This window comes from Paramormyrops kingsleyae, chromosome 10 (genome assembly GCF_048594095.1).
Source record: "Paramormyrops kingsleyae isolate MSU_618 chromosome 10, PKINGS_0.4, whole genome shotgun sequence".
In the NCBI taxonomy this organism is placed as follows: Eukaryota; Metazoa; Chordata; class Actinopteri; order Osteoglossiformes; family Mormyridae; genus Paramormyrops; species Paramormyrops kingsleyae.
Window position 1 is genome coordinate 20,861,079 of NC_132806.1, and position 15,704 is coordinate 20,876,782.

At 42.5% G+C, this 15,704-nt stretch overlaps 1 protein-coding gene across 2 annotated transcripts in view; it reads left to right on the forward strand.

Moving 5' to 3' along the window:
- Positions 1–15,551, forward strand: part of rnf130 (ring finger protein 130) — a 52,403-nt gene extending 36,852 nt beyond the window's left edge. The window contains exons 5-9 of one of the 2 annotated variants that reach the window (XM_023843032.2): positions 4,065–4,147; positions 6,214–6,310; positions 6,610–6,814; positions 9,639–9,732; positions 10,464–11,317. In XM_023843032.2, coding sequence (XP_023698800.1) covers positions 4,065–4,147; positions 6,214–6,310; positions 6,610–6,814; positions 9,639–9,732; positions 10,464–10,479 — 495 coding nt within the window. In that variant the 3' untranslated portion in view covers positions 10,480–11,317. Of the gene's footprint in view, positions 1–4,064; positions 4,148–6,213; positions 6,311–6,609; positions 6,815–9,638; positions 9,733–10,463; positions 11,318–11,512 lie in introns of those variants that run through there. The other variant, XM_023843033.2, reaches the window with a different exon arrangement.
- The last annotated feature ends 153 nt before the right edge of the window (positions 15,552–15,704 follow it).

Below are 15,704 nucleotides of genomic sequence, written 5' to 3' on the forward strand. Positions count from 1 at the left end.
TTTAATCTATATTAATCGCATTTCATTTTGCATGAGCAAACAGACTCAAGAAAAAAGGGAATATATATATGCACTTAACATGTTTATTGAACATCTTGAACACGAGTCGGATGCATTCCATCTGCCACAGAAGTGCAATACCATGGACCCATATCAAAAAGCAAGATTTTTTGCTTAGCCGGACAACTTGTCGGATTTAAGGTACCTCAGTTTAAATGGTCTTTATCTTCGTTCGCTTACAATTAGCACAAACTACCGTAAATCTGACAAATAATCCAACTAATCATGAAATCCAATTCTAGCCCGGTTAATTGCCATTGTTAGCAATATCAGTTAACACATTACACGCAGTGCTTTACGTATAAAACTCCGTAGCAACACGTCCACAGATAAGTTGGACGGTATAGCGTGTGCGACCGATTTAATGAGCCACAAATGAGAAGTAGTGCTTAAACAGTATAAAACTACAACTTTCCCTTCTGTTGATAAAGGGCGCAGCCATCTTGGATTCTGAACTCGGGATCCTCTGTGCTGCTCCGAGATATTTCTCGGATCTCCGAGAAAAGGGACCGTGCATGCCGTCACTTCCGGCTTCAAAACTCGGAATCCGACTCGGAATACGAATTCCCAGGGCAAATGGAACGCACCAAAACTGCCCGAAATGGGTTGACAGAGACATTTCATGGATTTTGAGTCATTCTGTTGTCTGTGTTATACCAAACCTTCATACTGTATGTTGCAGAAAACACACCTGCAAAGCTAACTCCTTTGAAAACATCACCCAAGTGTGTGTATGACTAGGGCAAGGCAGAAACCACCTCTCTGTAAGATGCTTTTGCCAGGAAATTCAAACCAGGCTGAAGAAGATAACTGGTTTTAGGGGTGTTTCACTGTTATAGATATGCAACTATTCTCAATAGCAGAATGACGAATTAGCACTACAACTAGGAATCGATAATCTGTGATTAAAAATTAGTTTTTAAAATAGTTTCGTCATCGATTGTTTACATTTTTGCAGTTTGCCGTGTAAATTGCACATAATGACATCTCCACCTAGCAGCATTAATGTTGGTGGGTTAAATATGATTGTAGCAAGCTAAATATGGCACAGACAGCGGATTTGTCAGTGGAGGGTTGCACAACCCATCAGAACATCACAAGTAGATTCTCTACACTGTGTACAATTTTTATTAGAACTGTGACTTAAACACCTTTTGACGTTTTTTGTTACATAAAGCATTTGCACGTTTTATTAAACCCTGTTTTTGGCCCAACTAATCGATGTAGTTGATTGCCTTTATCATATGATTTATCAGTTATCAAAGTAATTTTTTTTTGCAGCCGTAATCTGATTTTTGATTTTTTATCAGTTTTACTTTTTAGTGTGCAGATGTCTTAGGTTTTGCTATTCAGACTAGTCAACACACATTTTCCTACTTTTGGCTTACAACTGTTCCTGCTTGTTTGCAATTTTAATAATAAACAGTTTTAAAACATTTTCTTTCCCTGCTGTACCAAAATGCACCTAACTGTAAACCCAAAACCGATACATGTACCGAACTATGAATTTTGTGTACTATTACACCCCTAATGGCCACATTTTTCTGTCTTGTGGTAGCCTTTCCACTGATATTTAAAGTGTATGCAATGCAAACTGAGAGAGTAATGGGCTGCAGGAGTCATATTAAATGGACGTTCGCAGTGATGCTGGAACAAGCACGTGTGCATCAAAATAGATAGTAATGGAAATGATTTATTCATATTCCCCACACCCTATAGGAGTGATAGGTGGAGGTTAATCAAATGAGAGTGTGGGCTGTCGATGAGAGCAGCTTTCTTGGTCCTCTAAAGGCTAGTCAAGGTCAAAAGCGCTGGCTATGAATAAAACATCACCCTCGGAGTTTGCTGCCGAAATTGAATCTCTTGGTCTTGGGGCGTCCATCAGAGTGAGTCACTCTAAGCAGGAAGCTGGAACAGGTCCGGGAGGGGGCAAGGGTGTGTGGAGGGGAGGGGATGAGGGGTGGGACTAGTCACCTGTCTGTCTAGCAGCCACACACCTGCTAATGCTTTGGCCGGCCGTCTTCCCCTGCTGGTCCAGCTGTCTGTGCCATGTTCTTGAGAACCGAGCCGGTTGTTTCCACTTGGTGGTTTTCAAGTCGTGCTGCTCACTATGGGGGAAGACTGGCTGGTAGTTCCCCGCAAGCTGATGGGTCAACAGCTGATGCCTCTGCCAGGATACTACCAGCGCACTGAGTATACCGTCTGCAGCCAGCTGTGGAGAACTAACTGAAATGAATACCTTCATTAGATATTCACTCACTTGTGGGAGCAAAGAAGCTACGCAGTCCTAGTCCTGCATAAGGATCTTATTCGTGGTGTATTGAATCACGGTCGATGCGCCAGTGGCTCGGAAGCAGCCAGCCTGAAAGGCGATAGCTTTGGTTTGACCTTCGTTGCAGCAAGAATAGAGGTCACTGAAGCAGCCCTCTTGGAAAGAGAACCAAATAGCTTCAGTGGGACAAAAATGAGCCTAGATTTGTTTTTTTTTTTTGTTTTTTTTAGCATAATGTCATCTGATAATGATTATAAACCACTTTAACGTTAAAATAAATTGTCATGTAGTGACATTTATGTTCCTAACCATGAAGGGAACGCAGGTGATCACCATCGTGGACACTAAAAGTCAGTCATGTGACTGTATCCTTCACAGAACTGCCAAGTATAAAGACTGACTGATACAGGGCATTATCGATGCTCTGTTCGTGGTTTGGTTCACTTCTTAATCAAAAGTGCAGATTTTGTGTGCTAAAGAGCTGTATACATATTTAAGTACACATCCATCCAGTAACATATGACCCCAGTGACCTGAGTTCACGGGGAAGCGGTACTCTTGGAGATCATAAACTCTGTGGTGTATGCCATCTTGTATTGATGAAGCTAAGTGCTATTCTGATGGCCGTCTGGTCCCCAAAGTTCTTTGTGCACTTATTTCACGTTGCCATCTGAGGTACAAGTGGTATAAACTAACACAAAAGACCATGTCTACAATGTCAGAAATGATTTATTAGTGAGAGTGGGCACAGTTGCATCAGAGCATGACTGAGGCTTGAGGCTGTGAGGGAGCTCAAAGCCAGAGGCCATTATGAAAGATAATCAATACCCCAAATACCGCCAGCACCCTATTCGCCATGAACACCAGGCCGCACCACCCAAACCACAAGCACGCCAACAGCTCAAAACAGAGCCACACCTCAATATTGTAAACATCCACGATAATACAAGCATTTCTGGTCATACCTGTCATCACACACGCATTTTTAATCCCCCTGATCATTTTCATGCCCTTATTCTGGACCCATCAATTCCCGCCTCTCATGTTGGATTCGTTGCCTAATCCCATCTTCCAGTGGGACCGAGGACGTCCTTGGCTTTGAAGCTGGGTTTCCTCTGTCAGCAGAGATGGCTGCACGGATATGTGCGTTCCATAAATACAACACCACATCGATCCTGCCGATGAGCGGCCAGCCCGCCCACGGACGTGACTGACGGGACCAAGAGAGCAGCATGCCACCTGCCTTGGCCAAGGCGACGAGCTGCTGACACAGCAGTGCTGCTCTTAACGCTGTCGCTGCTGAACCTTTCCGAATGGGGGGTCTCGTAGCTGTTGTCCCTGTGATGCGGCTGTCCTACTGGTGTGGCCTCCGCCAGACAGATTGTTTCTTTGACTGCTCTGGCTTTGTGAAATGATCCCTGAATCTCTGAATGTTAGTCACATCAAAACTGATCAAAAGTAATAAGTGTCAGTGTGTTGTTTTTTTTCAAAGAATCAGACAAAGTATCCAGGTCAAGTCTGTTGTTTCATAGCATCGTTGTTTCACGGACTGGCTGTGTGTGTCCATGGGATTTGCTATTTTTGAATATCTGTTGTGTTTATGATGGTGTGTGGCTTTCTGTCTGAATTAATTTTGATGCACGAGAAATCTTTTATTCAATTCTTGTCTTTTATGTGATTGCGATCGCATGCTCAGCTGGTGGCCTCCTGGCCGTTTTACTCGTTTTCCCAGGAGACGGACCCAGACTTCAACCACTGCGCCGTCTGCATCGAGGGATACCAACTCAACGATGTGGTTCGCATACTTCCTTGCAAGTGAGTGTCCCCAGCCTGTCACCTTGCAGTGGCATCCATCACCTGATGTTGTGTGTGGACGAGTCTGAGGAATACCAGCGCTCTTGGCCCTACTCTCCCTCACAATACGTACAGCGAGGGCCCTCACTATGACAGCTGTTGCTTGGTATACTCTCCGTCATGGTAATCTCACTCTCAGGAATATTTCACTGTGGCTGCTCTCTAGCTGTCCTGTCAGCTGTTTGTCACACGGCGAGCTGTTTCATCTCAAGGGACGCACATGCGTTACATCCTGCTGTATGCTGCTCTATTCCCAAGGCCAGAGTAGCTTTGGAAGCAGCCCTTAGGTTGACCCTAGTAGTATTAAAAGAGCTTTTTGTTATGAATAATATATCATCCATACTTGCCTATTTCAACACATGTGGGTGCTGGATGGGGCTTGGACATCAATGACCTCAAGGATGTTCCTCAATGTTCTTTACTATGCCCCTGCCTGACTTTTCCTAACACCCAGCTTACCTAGATGGCTGCAGGCCAACTGCTTGCACCAACCTTCTGCATCTCATTATGAGGAAAAGAGTGAAGGTCAGAGATTCCCTTCCCCATCTCTCTCTCTCTCTCTCTCTCTCTCTGTCTCTCTCTCTCTCGAGCTCTAGGGTAGGTTAGTGTGGCAAACAAATGGGACTAACTGTGGCATGTTGCTACAGGACCTGGAGAGTTTCAGAGAAAGCTGTCGGCTTGCCTGGGAACACGTCAGAGGAGTGTGCACCCTGCCTCAGGGGCATCGCAGACAACAGAGTCTCAGGCGGAATTCAGATAGATGAAACCTGGAGGAGCAGATGAGCTCCAGGTATTCATCTATGGGAACGATTAACACCAAACTTGAAGGCCTGCTGCCATGAATCAGCCTCGCTCTGGATTGGTCTGTCAGGGCCGCCGTGACGTTGATTAACGACGCGATGCTGAACTATCATGGATTTACCTGATGAACAATGAGAACAGACAACTGTTTAATGTTTCCAATTAATCATTTAGTTTGCCTGCACATGTTAGCCTGCGTTCGTAACCAGATGAATGGCCAGTGATAGACGAGCCTTTCTTCTCCAGCCATTGTGTGAAGTGACCCCCAAGCCTCGCTCTATCAGAAGGCGCCAGCGGTGGAACTTGCCAATGTACGTACGCGGCGAGCAGCAGTGTGCTTCATCGCTGCCGTCAGGACCAGCTCCGGCTCCTCCTCTACCATCTCTGCCGTCTTTGCAACAAATGCCACTTCATTTTTCAGAAGCTGATAAGACGAAATGACCCCTGCTGCATATCTCTTATGAAGTGCCACAAGGGCACATACCAGTGTCCTCGCGTAACCCCTGGGATCAGTGGAGTCCCTTATACAGGGTCCCTGTGGCGGGAGACCGCTGCCGCCTTCTGACAGTCCCTCCCTTTCTGACGCCTCCACGCTCCACCTCCCCACCCCTTCTGACCTTTGCTGCCCTCCAAGCCGCAAATCAGCCTCTGGGACCAGTGGTTTGCTAGCACCGCTGGTCTCACACCCACGATTGTGCAGGAGTCCTTACATGTCAGCAGGGAGGAGTCAGCAGCACTTACACCTGCCCGACAAAGTGTGTGTCTTGTCATTTTTCAGCAGAGCTGTGGATTGAGGAGGTAATCTAGTTTGACCAGGTAGTAAAGCTGTCGATGGGTGTTGCCTTTATTCCCAAGTCTGCTTTGTGCTTGAGTTTATGGACATTTATTATTTATTTGTGTGTCGCATACTTTCGTGCATCCACAGATATGTGCAGTTTCGTTGGTTCGATAGCATGGTCTTCAGGTTGAGGTGGCAGACACTTTTAAGTCTGTCTCCAAAGGAACAATGAAGTATTGTTCTGCCGTTGTGGCTATCATATCTCACATACTTTCATCTTGCTTTCACCCCACTCTGCCAAAACTCCTGCTCATACTGAGTGAACTTACCGTTTTTTTTTCAAATTTATGAAATGCTGCAGGACAGAACCGAGATAAGGGAGGCCAGCTGCCATGTGCCTCAGCATTGTGCTGTATGTCCAGACTGATGTCGCCTATTATCTCTGCAGACATGTCTTCCACAAGATCTGTGTGGACCCGTGGCTGAATGAGCATTGCACCTGCCCCATGTGCAAGCTAAACATCCTCAAGGCCCTTGGGATCATGGTAAGCCACATGTACAAATGTCATGTGAAATCTATTGTTTCTGTGACAGTGCCGGACTGCTCATCTAGTATCATGCTGCCACCTGGTGGATGGAAGAGGTTGTAAAATAGAACCCACCACAGCATACATCTACTAAAAGTGGAAATTGCCCCCTCCCTTATAGTTTTCTGTGTCGTGTATGACCCATGTTGTATTTATTTTTTTCTTTATTAAAACATTTCAAAATATTTTAATTTCACTATGAATACAGTTTATACTCTCTGAAAGCTATAGAAATATTGTTTTGTGTCTGTTTCTAGCCCAACCTTCCATGTGTAGACAATGTGGCCTTCGACATGGAAAGAATAGTCAGGAGTCAGACTTCCAGTCAGAGGTCAGCATTGGCTGACCTGTCGAGTGAAAACTCCATCAGTCTGGAGCCTCTGAGGCATACTGGGACATCCCAGATCCCTTCGGAGGGCGAGCTGACACCACGGACTGGAGAGATCAACATCGCTGTCACCAGTAAGCTCTCTTCCCCCTCTTGCCCACTGTGCTCCAGAGTCACCTTTGCCAACTGAGTGTGAACTGTGAGCTTTGCACATGCTTAGCCCACAGCCTGGTTCCCGCTTCCTGTCCATCCTCAGAGCCTGCTTCACGCTTTTCTAGTTAGCACTCGGCCTGATTCTCATGGCTGACCTGGTCCGTTCATCCCATTGGCAAAGGTGTTCGGCCAACCCCTGCTTTCTGTCCACAGGCCAATAACTGAGGGTACAACATTCATTTAGGTGAAGTCCAGAGGAACTGGGATGTCCAGAGGCAAAATTTCACTTGGTCGATCATGTTTATTTTTTTCTTCCAAGAGGTTCCTTTAACAAACACATCCACGTGTACATCAACGTTGTTTAAGTCCGCATTGTTACGAAGAAGTTGGTCAAACTGCTATCATCTTGACAGGCTGGATATGTCTAGAGGAGCAACTGAGTGAGCATGCAGGGAGGGTTAGCCATGGTCAGGAAGACCAGGACTGAGTGGCCCCAAGCTCTTATATCATCACGCTGCCCAAAACAGTCCCTGTTATCTCTAATCGAGACACTGATGTGTCACCATACAAAGTGGGCTATAAATATGTTTATCTTTTTTCCATTGCTGCAGATATTATTTAGTAATGTTCTGTCTACCTTCTTTGTTAGGTGATTGGAAAACACAGGCAGGAACCAAAGGCTTTGATAATTCTGTAAACAACTGAGAACTACCTCATTAATTCACAGTAACATTTTCACTGTAATTATATTCAGTTTCAACCCATTCCTAGAATAGAATTTAGGAAAAAAAATGGATACATTTTCATTTGCATTGTCAAGGATAATATCTCTGTTTGCTCTTTGGTTTTTTTTTTTTTGCCTCTGTTCAATCACTGTTACATAAGTGTTGCTGAATGACCTTTGATCAAAACCCAAGGGTAGCTGAATAAGCTGTTGTCCGGTTTTGTTCAGTGTACTTTAATATGCCCAGTGTTTCCAAACATAAGGGTTGAAATGTCCTGAAATACCTCAACAGAACTAAGTGCTGAACAACCACACTTCACAACGCTTGCAAAAAAAAAGAAAAAGTCCTCTGTGGCCATCATTGCTGCTCTGTGATTTGGGAAGTTTTTACAGCTGTAGTATAAGAATCCATTAAAACAGTTTTAAAAGCTCTACCTTCCACCTTTACATGCTGCACATAAATGTTCATAAATACTTAACGTAAGTTAATAGGTAACACATGTTGTGGAGATGTCTGCATAAGACTTTCATAATGCTTCAAGCAGAGCATCGGCCCTTTATGAGTATTCTAAATCATTCATTATGTTTATGGAACATTTTAAAGGTATTATGTGGGTATTATGTGGTGCCCTCTAAGTTGTGTTTTATATGCCTTCATGTTCTGCTGTACATTATTGTATTCTGTCACTGGTTTAACGCACATGAACTGAGGAAGGTTTAAGAACATATTTTAATTATGGACATAAGCTTTGGTCGTAACTGCTGATTGGAATGGACTTAATGACAGATGAAGAGGCAAAACGCCTCTGCCTTTTTTTAATTGAAGTTGCCATGATTGTTTGTTGCAGGGTTCCACTGTTACATTCCACCTCAGTGATGGGTCATATGATGATGATATATATAAAGCCCCTGAGTCTATCCAGCTGACCCCCTTCAACAGGCACTATGTCCAAATCCAGGGTCAGACGGCTTTTATAGCTTGATGCGACAGAAGGCATGGGGTTGCTAATAAATTACTATGGATCATAAGAGCTCCCCTGAGCGCAGTACTATACCACTGTTCTGCCCCCTACAAGTGTCAGTATTTTAACCAGTGTTTGTTGTGTAATGATCCTAAGTTCGTTGTGTATATACACACCATGCATTCTTATAGTACAGTACATATACCACATAACCACGATCCATGCTAAGAAACACACTGCATATTATAGACACACTGCCACTCTTCTGCCAATATCCATCCTCTGTTGTATTTCTCTTGCACATAGTGCAGCTGTTATAAGGCCAAAATGAAAAGTGTCTTGAAGGCGATTGCTGTTAATGCATTATGGGCAATATTTCCATCACCGTAAGGAGCCTCTCCTTCTGAAGCTGATTGAGGGGGGAATTAAATAGCTGCACTTACAGACTGGCCTGCTTTGTGTGTGCAAGCACGTCTTGTAAAACACAGTGTGTACCCGCATGATGGAGCGATACACACACTAACTAGGAACTCTGGCCCTCTCTCAGGCGTATAAGCCAACTCTGAACTGGTCACTAGGAATGAAAATGTTAAGAAACGACGGAAACCCTTTTTCCTATTTTGTTTCCTTGGCTTTTTGGATTTTTTTCTTGAAGCACTAAGTTCTCCTTATGATCTCCATTTCCTCCTGTCCTGAAGCACAGCCTGACAGGCCACACAAGCCCCTCAGCCTCTGGTCATGTGGATCTTTTCTCTCACCTGTCCTTCCAATGTCTTGGACACGCACAAGTGCATTTGTTCTTTCTGCATCTTTGGTATCTCACTTGTATGTAGCTTTACTTATCCCACCCATCTTGGTTGTGTTTGCATTTACTTGTCCTGCCGGCCGGTATCTGCTACGTAGATGCACACATGTTCAGCTTCTTGCATTGTTCTTTGAGCTTTTTGAGGTGCTGCCCTTGCCCTTCTTACTCATCTCTAACATTGGATACCAAGGACCCTTCTTCCTACTTCCTGCTTCCACGCTCTCCTGCCTGTCGAGTGACTTTAAAGGGTGTCCTTACCAGCTCCACCTCCAGCGGACCCCACTGCATGATTTCCTGCTTTCCTTTGTTGACAGAGGAGTGGTTTATCATTGCAAGTTTCGGCCTACTCAGCGCTCTCACCCTCTGCTACATGATCATCAAAGCCACCGTCAGCCTGTCCTTCAGCGAGTGAGTACTCGTCCATTTCTCTCCTCGCTACAGAGAAGCCAGTCAACCGTAGGCCACAGCCGCTCTCACCGGGCCTGCCTAGCCCTGAATTATTCCTGTCACCTGTTGCCACAGAATTTATTAGTTGAGTCATAAGTTCAAAGACACTTATCCATATGGGCTTTGCTAGAGCAACAGTACAGGCAGTCCTCAGTGTATGAACGAGATCCGTTCCCTAAGTCTTTAAGTTGAGTTTGTAGGTAAGCCAAAACAGGTACATGCAGTTCTTATTTAGCGTCAGTGGGTGAAGTGTTGGACTATTTCGGTGCATATAAAACACTTTATAAAAAAAAAAAAACTTCCAAATATAGTAAAACATATTAAACACTAATACAATACATAATCATAGTAATAATAAAAGTAACTATACACAGTACTGTACCTTGAGTCGACAAACTGCCAAAGCCACACAATGCTTTCCTGAGCATCACAAAGTAGTGTGTGCGTTTGTGATTACAAACCGTAAAACTTAAAATTTTTCATATAGTACGCTTTATGGCAGCCTGTTCGTAAGTACGAGTTGTCCGTAAGTCGGATGTTCTTAACTCAGGGACTGCCTGTTCACATCTAACCTGATCCTGTGTGTTGGTGTAAAATAACACAGAGGCACAAACTGCTAACACCTTAAAATGTGATATTAATTTTGAACGCCGGCAAACCCGCTCAAGTGTGTCCTGTCCTCTCTCTCCTAGCGTGGAGTGCGATTGAAGAGCTTGCCGCTCCACCCATACCAGCCTTACACGCTCCAGGATCTCTCCTTTCATTCTCATATTTTTAAAGGCTTTTGTAACCATGTTTGTGCTCATTTTTATATTTGTATATTTATTCTGGATTTTTTTTTATTATTAAAAGCTTCTAGTTTGTCTTGGAATACTTATATGACTTGTTTCATGCATTTTCTACATAAAACTTTTGCAATACATTGTTGCGCTGCAATTTTGATTTGTAACATACTCCTGGTTTCAAGTAAAGATTTTTAGTATGAATTCACTTATAGTTTATTTTCAATATCTGATTTCATTAGAGGTCACCTACAAATTCATATAACAGCAGAAGCAATGTTAACACCTAAAATAGTCATCATAAGCAGGGATGGACATAACTGGTATGCTGATATGAAAACAAAATATAATGCATTTTAATCTTTATATGCTAACTATACTTCATTTGTGGTATACAGGTTAAAATGCAAGGTATTTTCTTGTCATAGCAAATGCACATAAAATAAGTGCGCATTTACACTTACAAACAATCGATTGTTGCTCGTATCGTTTTTAAAGGTGAATGCGTACTTGCATAGCAGTTATGTCCATCCCTGATCATAAGCTTTTCTTCTTCATTACAGCAGACAGCTATAACTAATTGGTTCTTGGTGGTTCTTCAGTGGTGACCATTGTACAGCAGCTGAAAGCCCTGTTAGTCAAGTTTGGTTTACAGTAAAAATGCCTTGCCAGAAATGGATCATTTTTTGTGTTTCATGGCTTTGTTGGTTTTTACAATGAAGTCAATATGGCTGCATTTAAAATAAATGTATGTTTAATTTTGATTCAGGGTTGCTTTCATTATTTTTGGATTTCAATGGATTTAAATGTTAAAATGTATAGTCTTGATAAATTCTTTGTCGGGACTCAACCATATCAGGAAACTTCTTGCATTGTATTCATTGTAAAATAAGATTATACAAATACATGCGTGCTATAGGCAGTGGGTTGACTTCACTGTTCTCTGTTTCTCCTTTCAGGTGGCCATTTTTTTGGACGGAACTCTTTGTCCCCAAGGAATGTGGTGTGTGAGATGGAGCTTCCCGATCTCCAGGCCTCACTTGATCTGTATGATGAGAACAAATCATGAGGATTCCCCTTGCCTTGGCTTTGGCTTGCACGGGCCAGGTCCTCGCCACTCCAAGCCCACCGGGGTTGGGGGGGTGGGGGTGTGACCAACCAATGCTAACTTCAACAACGACCTACTACTGCAGCAGAATGTACTATGACCTTTCATCCCTGTTACCAGGAGTGGAAGCAGCCCAGTATTCCTTCTACCTTCATCATAAACATGTCCCATTACTGGGGTTAATTTATCTTTGAACTATGAAAGACTTGTAAATCCATTTCACAATGGGATTATGAAAAGACCCTTTTACTTCCTCAGTTGGTGTTTTTTTTTATTATTGTTCCAAAAAGTGTCATTCATTCTGCCTGGAGTTAAGACAAAATTACAGTACTCAACTAATAGCCAAGCAGTATATTTACAAACTTTTGCATTTGTGAATATTGTCAACTAACCGTGTATTTTTTTTTTTTTTGAGCTTTCTAAAACCAAGCTCTGTTGACAGCCACATTGCCATACAGCAAAATAGGACTACTGTGACTGACCTGCTGACAGTATTGGAATTATGCTGGCTATCTTCATAGTGCAGAGCTACAAAGCTTTTGACTGCTGTGAATGGATAACCAACCTCATCATCCCTCTTGCCTCTGCTCAAAGACAAAGGCCCCAGAACCTGGGGCCACAGCTATTGACCTGGACCCAAAGAGCCTGGTTCAGATCCAGAAGCTGAAATTGCGCTGAAAGGAATCCCCGAAGCACAGCATTACTCCTCTGTATCCGATCCGTGTCTTTCTATATTAAACATTTAATGTGTACTCAGAGCCTACCACTTCCTCACAGCCTGCACCCAACTGCATCAGTAAAGGGACCTCTTGTAGGACGATGTAACTACATACCCAGGAGTTTATTTTTTCGTCCCCTTAAGCACTGCTTGTTTTTTTCCTCCCATACCTTTGTACACTGAACTTTTGAGTAGAAAGAGGCATTTAATGTTCTTTTGTATACATGTCTCTGTCCCTAATGAGCATGAAAGACTGACATGTTCCACGTTCTCCAGTGAGGATATTCGGCATTACTGGGCACGTCAGCAGAAAATCTCCACAAGGTTATTGCTTAAGCATTTTTTTATTAATAGTCCAACACCCCTTAAGCTGGTACTATCTGATCGTGATCCAACAGCAACTCAGAAACTTTACCCTACAATGTGTAATACCAGCTACCCCTCAGTTAGTGCTTTGTTCAAGTGTAACCTTGGAAAGATACATGAGAAACATTTATTGGCGTGTTACAGTCAGCATGAGGCCCAAAACAGGACTTGCTCTGTAGTACCAGACTCATTTTCCTTGAGAGCCTTATGTCTAGGTAGATAGTCTCAGTTTTAAAGAGACTAGTATGGAAATTCCACTGGGGAGGATATTAGTCACATGACGTTTTTGCCAGAATTTTCATGTTCATCAATCTGGGGAAGAACTATGCCATGCTATGACTGGGTGGGGTTGCTTCTGTTGCCATGGTAACACTGTGTCGCAAAGAGAATGGTAATCTGATACATTATTAATAATGGATTAATTATTCATGCAAGCAATCTGCCACAGCTTCTGTGAAAACAAACACATAGCGGATCCTGCCATTTTATAAAACATAAGCCAGCCAGCCATCTGGGCGTGAGATGCAGTTTTAGTTTAAAGGGTTTTTTGCGAAGTTGCCCTTCCATGTCCTACCGTTTGAGAGTGAGCGACGAAAACGACACAAGCCTGTCCATCTGATTTTGTCTTCAATGATAATGCATGTGTTGAACAGAAAACCAAAGTGTTCCTGATTCCATAAGGCCTTGAAGCTAATGACTAAAACTTCAGTCTAAGAAGAAATGCTCCATTCCTGGTACAGGGCAGTGTCGCCACACATGGGCCTGGTGGAGCTCCAGAGACGTAACCCTGGGCTCACAGGCAAATAATGAGGACCCAGGAAAGAGCAGTAAGCAGTGAGGAGGCATCGTGAAGTGACTACACTGCCATACTCACTCAAAAGTGGGAAACCTGAAGAACTTTGACGTGGATTTTCACTTCTTGCAGTCCCATCCTGTTTTTCCACTATAATTGTGTGACAGACAAATATGTCAGGTCTACCAACCAGGAAGTCAACTGACTAGTGTAGCATATGGAACAGGAACATAGTAGAGCCACGGGTGCCCTTCTTCCTCTAGCAAATCCTGCCCTAGTACCTTAGGTTACCCACAGGAGTAATCATGTTTTTGGTGGAGAGTTGTTTAGTTTCCACTGACACGTATGCAGAGCCCCCAAATAAAAAAAAATAAAGTCAAGATATCATACTGCAGAGTGATGAAATACCTGGAAACATTTGCTGCCGTTTGTCCAAAACATCTGTGTTTACTGTGCTAAATTTATAATTATATATGAAGCCCCCATCTTGCGTGTCATTATCTGTACAAAATACACCGCAGTACTTTGAACTCTGTTTCAAAGGAGCTTAACAAGATGTGTTCAGTTGTAAGCAGCATGACAGAGAAATATGTTTCAAATGGAAAAAGGCATTCCATGCATCACTGTCAATTCATTTCACTTTTTCCATTACATGATTTGAAGGTCATACACGCATAATCATTAATAGAGGAAATTATTTATGGTGTTAAGTCACAATTTATTTGTGGTTCTGAAAAAGGTTAGTTTGCTCATTCTTATACAAGTAGTTATTTTGCTTGTTCCCATTGCAAGTTTTACATTAAGTTCCCATTTGATGATTTTTGTGTACCTGTGAAACAGCAAAGGATGACTGACCCCATATATCCTAACCCTTACAATTTTTAACCAGTTGACTGCGCGTGTATAAGTGCCTGTGTGTATGAACAGAAGATGTGTCCAGTAACTGTCAATGACTGATAAAAAAAAATGTGTTATTTTCTATTGCAAGGGCTAATAGAACGTAAAACGTAATATGGTATGGAGAGTTTGTCAAAGGTATTTCTGTCAGGTGGTTACCGGTTAATTGCATGGATACACTAATGCTGAAAATTCATGAAAGGGAACATATTTGATGACACTTTTTTAATTTTGGTTTCACAAAATTAATTGTATAAATGAGAAGGATTAGGCACAACATGTTTCAGTGTTGCAAACTGCGTGGACCAAAACGATAGTGTTCTGTTTAAAATGCTGTTGTACTGTTGTAGAGCATAAGTGACTGTGTCACATGTGCCATTCCTAAGCAGCATAAGGCAGTGCCTGCTTAGCCTGGTTACCACATTGCAATAGGATTTAAACACTGAAAAAGACCTGGTCAATAATGTTGACCATTTTAGGCCAAAGGTTTCCCTCTCTGTTGTTTTGATATGAACCTCTCTGGATTGGTCAATACTTAATCAACTGTGCCAGAAAGGTCCACTTCAAGGGTAGTGTTTATGCCATGATACCGTTTTCTTGCTTGTTTACTGGTTCGATATGTACTTAGTTGTAAATTTTTTTCTTATAGTCCTGCTTCATAGCTTCAGCTTAACATCTTTAAATGCAAACCTAAAGACTGCTAAACAAGGGAGGGGGTGGTTTTTGCTGCTGAAATGAGGCCTTATTTTTAAGTGCTTAAGAGGGACGAATTATAATTACAGACAAATATAATCTTGAGGTTTTTGAGAAGTTCTTTTGAAACCTATGACCCCAAAAAAGAACAACTATTCACATAGTCATATGTCAAAATAAGGTAGATTTAATTATATGCATTTATTTTTGACAATTAGCTCTGGAATTGGCATCAGACTCACAGATGCTTCCAAGTATGGGCTCTTGCACTGAATGTTCGTGAAGATGTATGTAACGTACACATACAGAGTCACAGGTACAGTGTTTAAATCAAGTGCCGTGTGTGAACATCATGCTATCATCGTTCTCAGAAGAAAATATGACTTTAACTAATGTGATTGAAATAAAGGGTATTTGAAAATATCATTGCTGTACTTGTGTCATCTCATTCTTTGGTTATCTCATTTATCCGGACCATGGAAAAACAAGAACAAATCCAGATGAATTGCCAGGCTGCAGAAGGGAAGTTGGAAATATAGAGGATGTATTTGCAGAAGTAACAAAAGCGCTAAATTT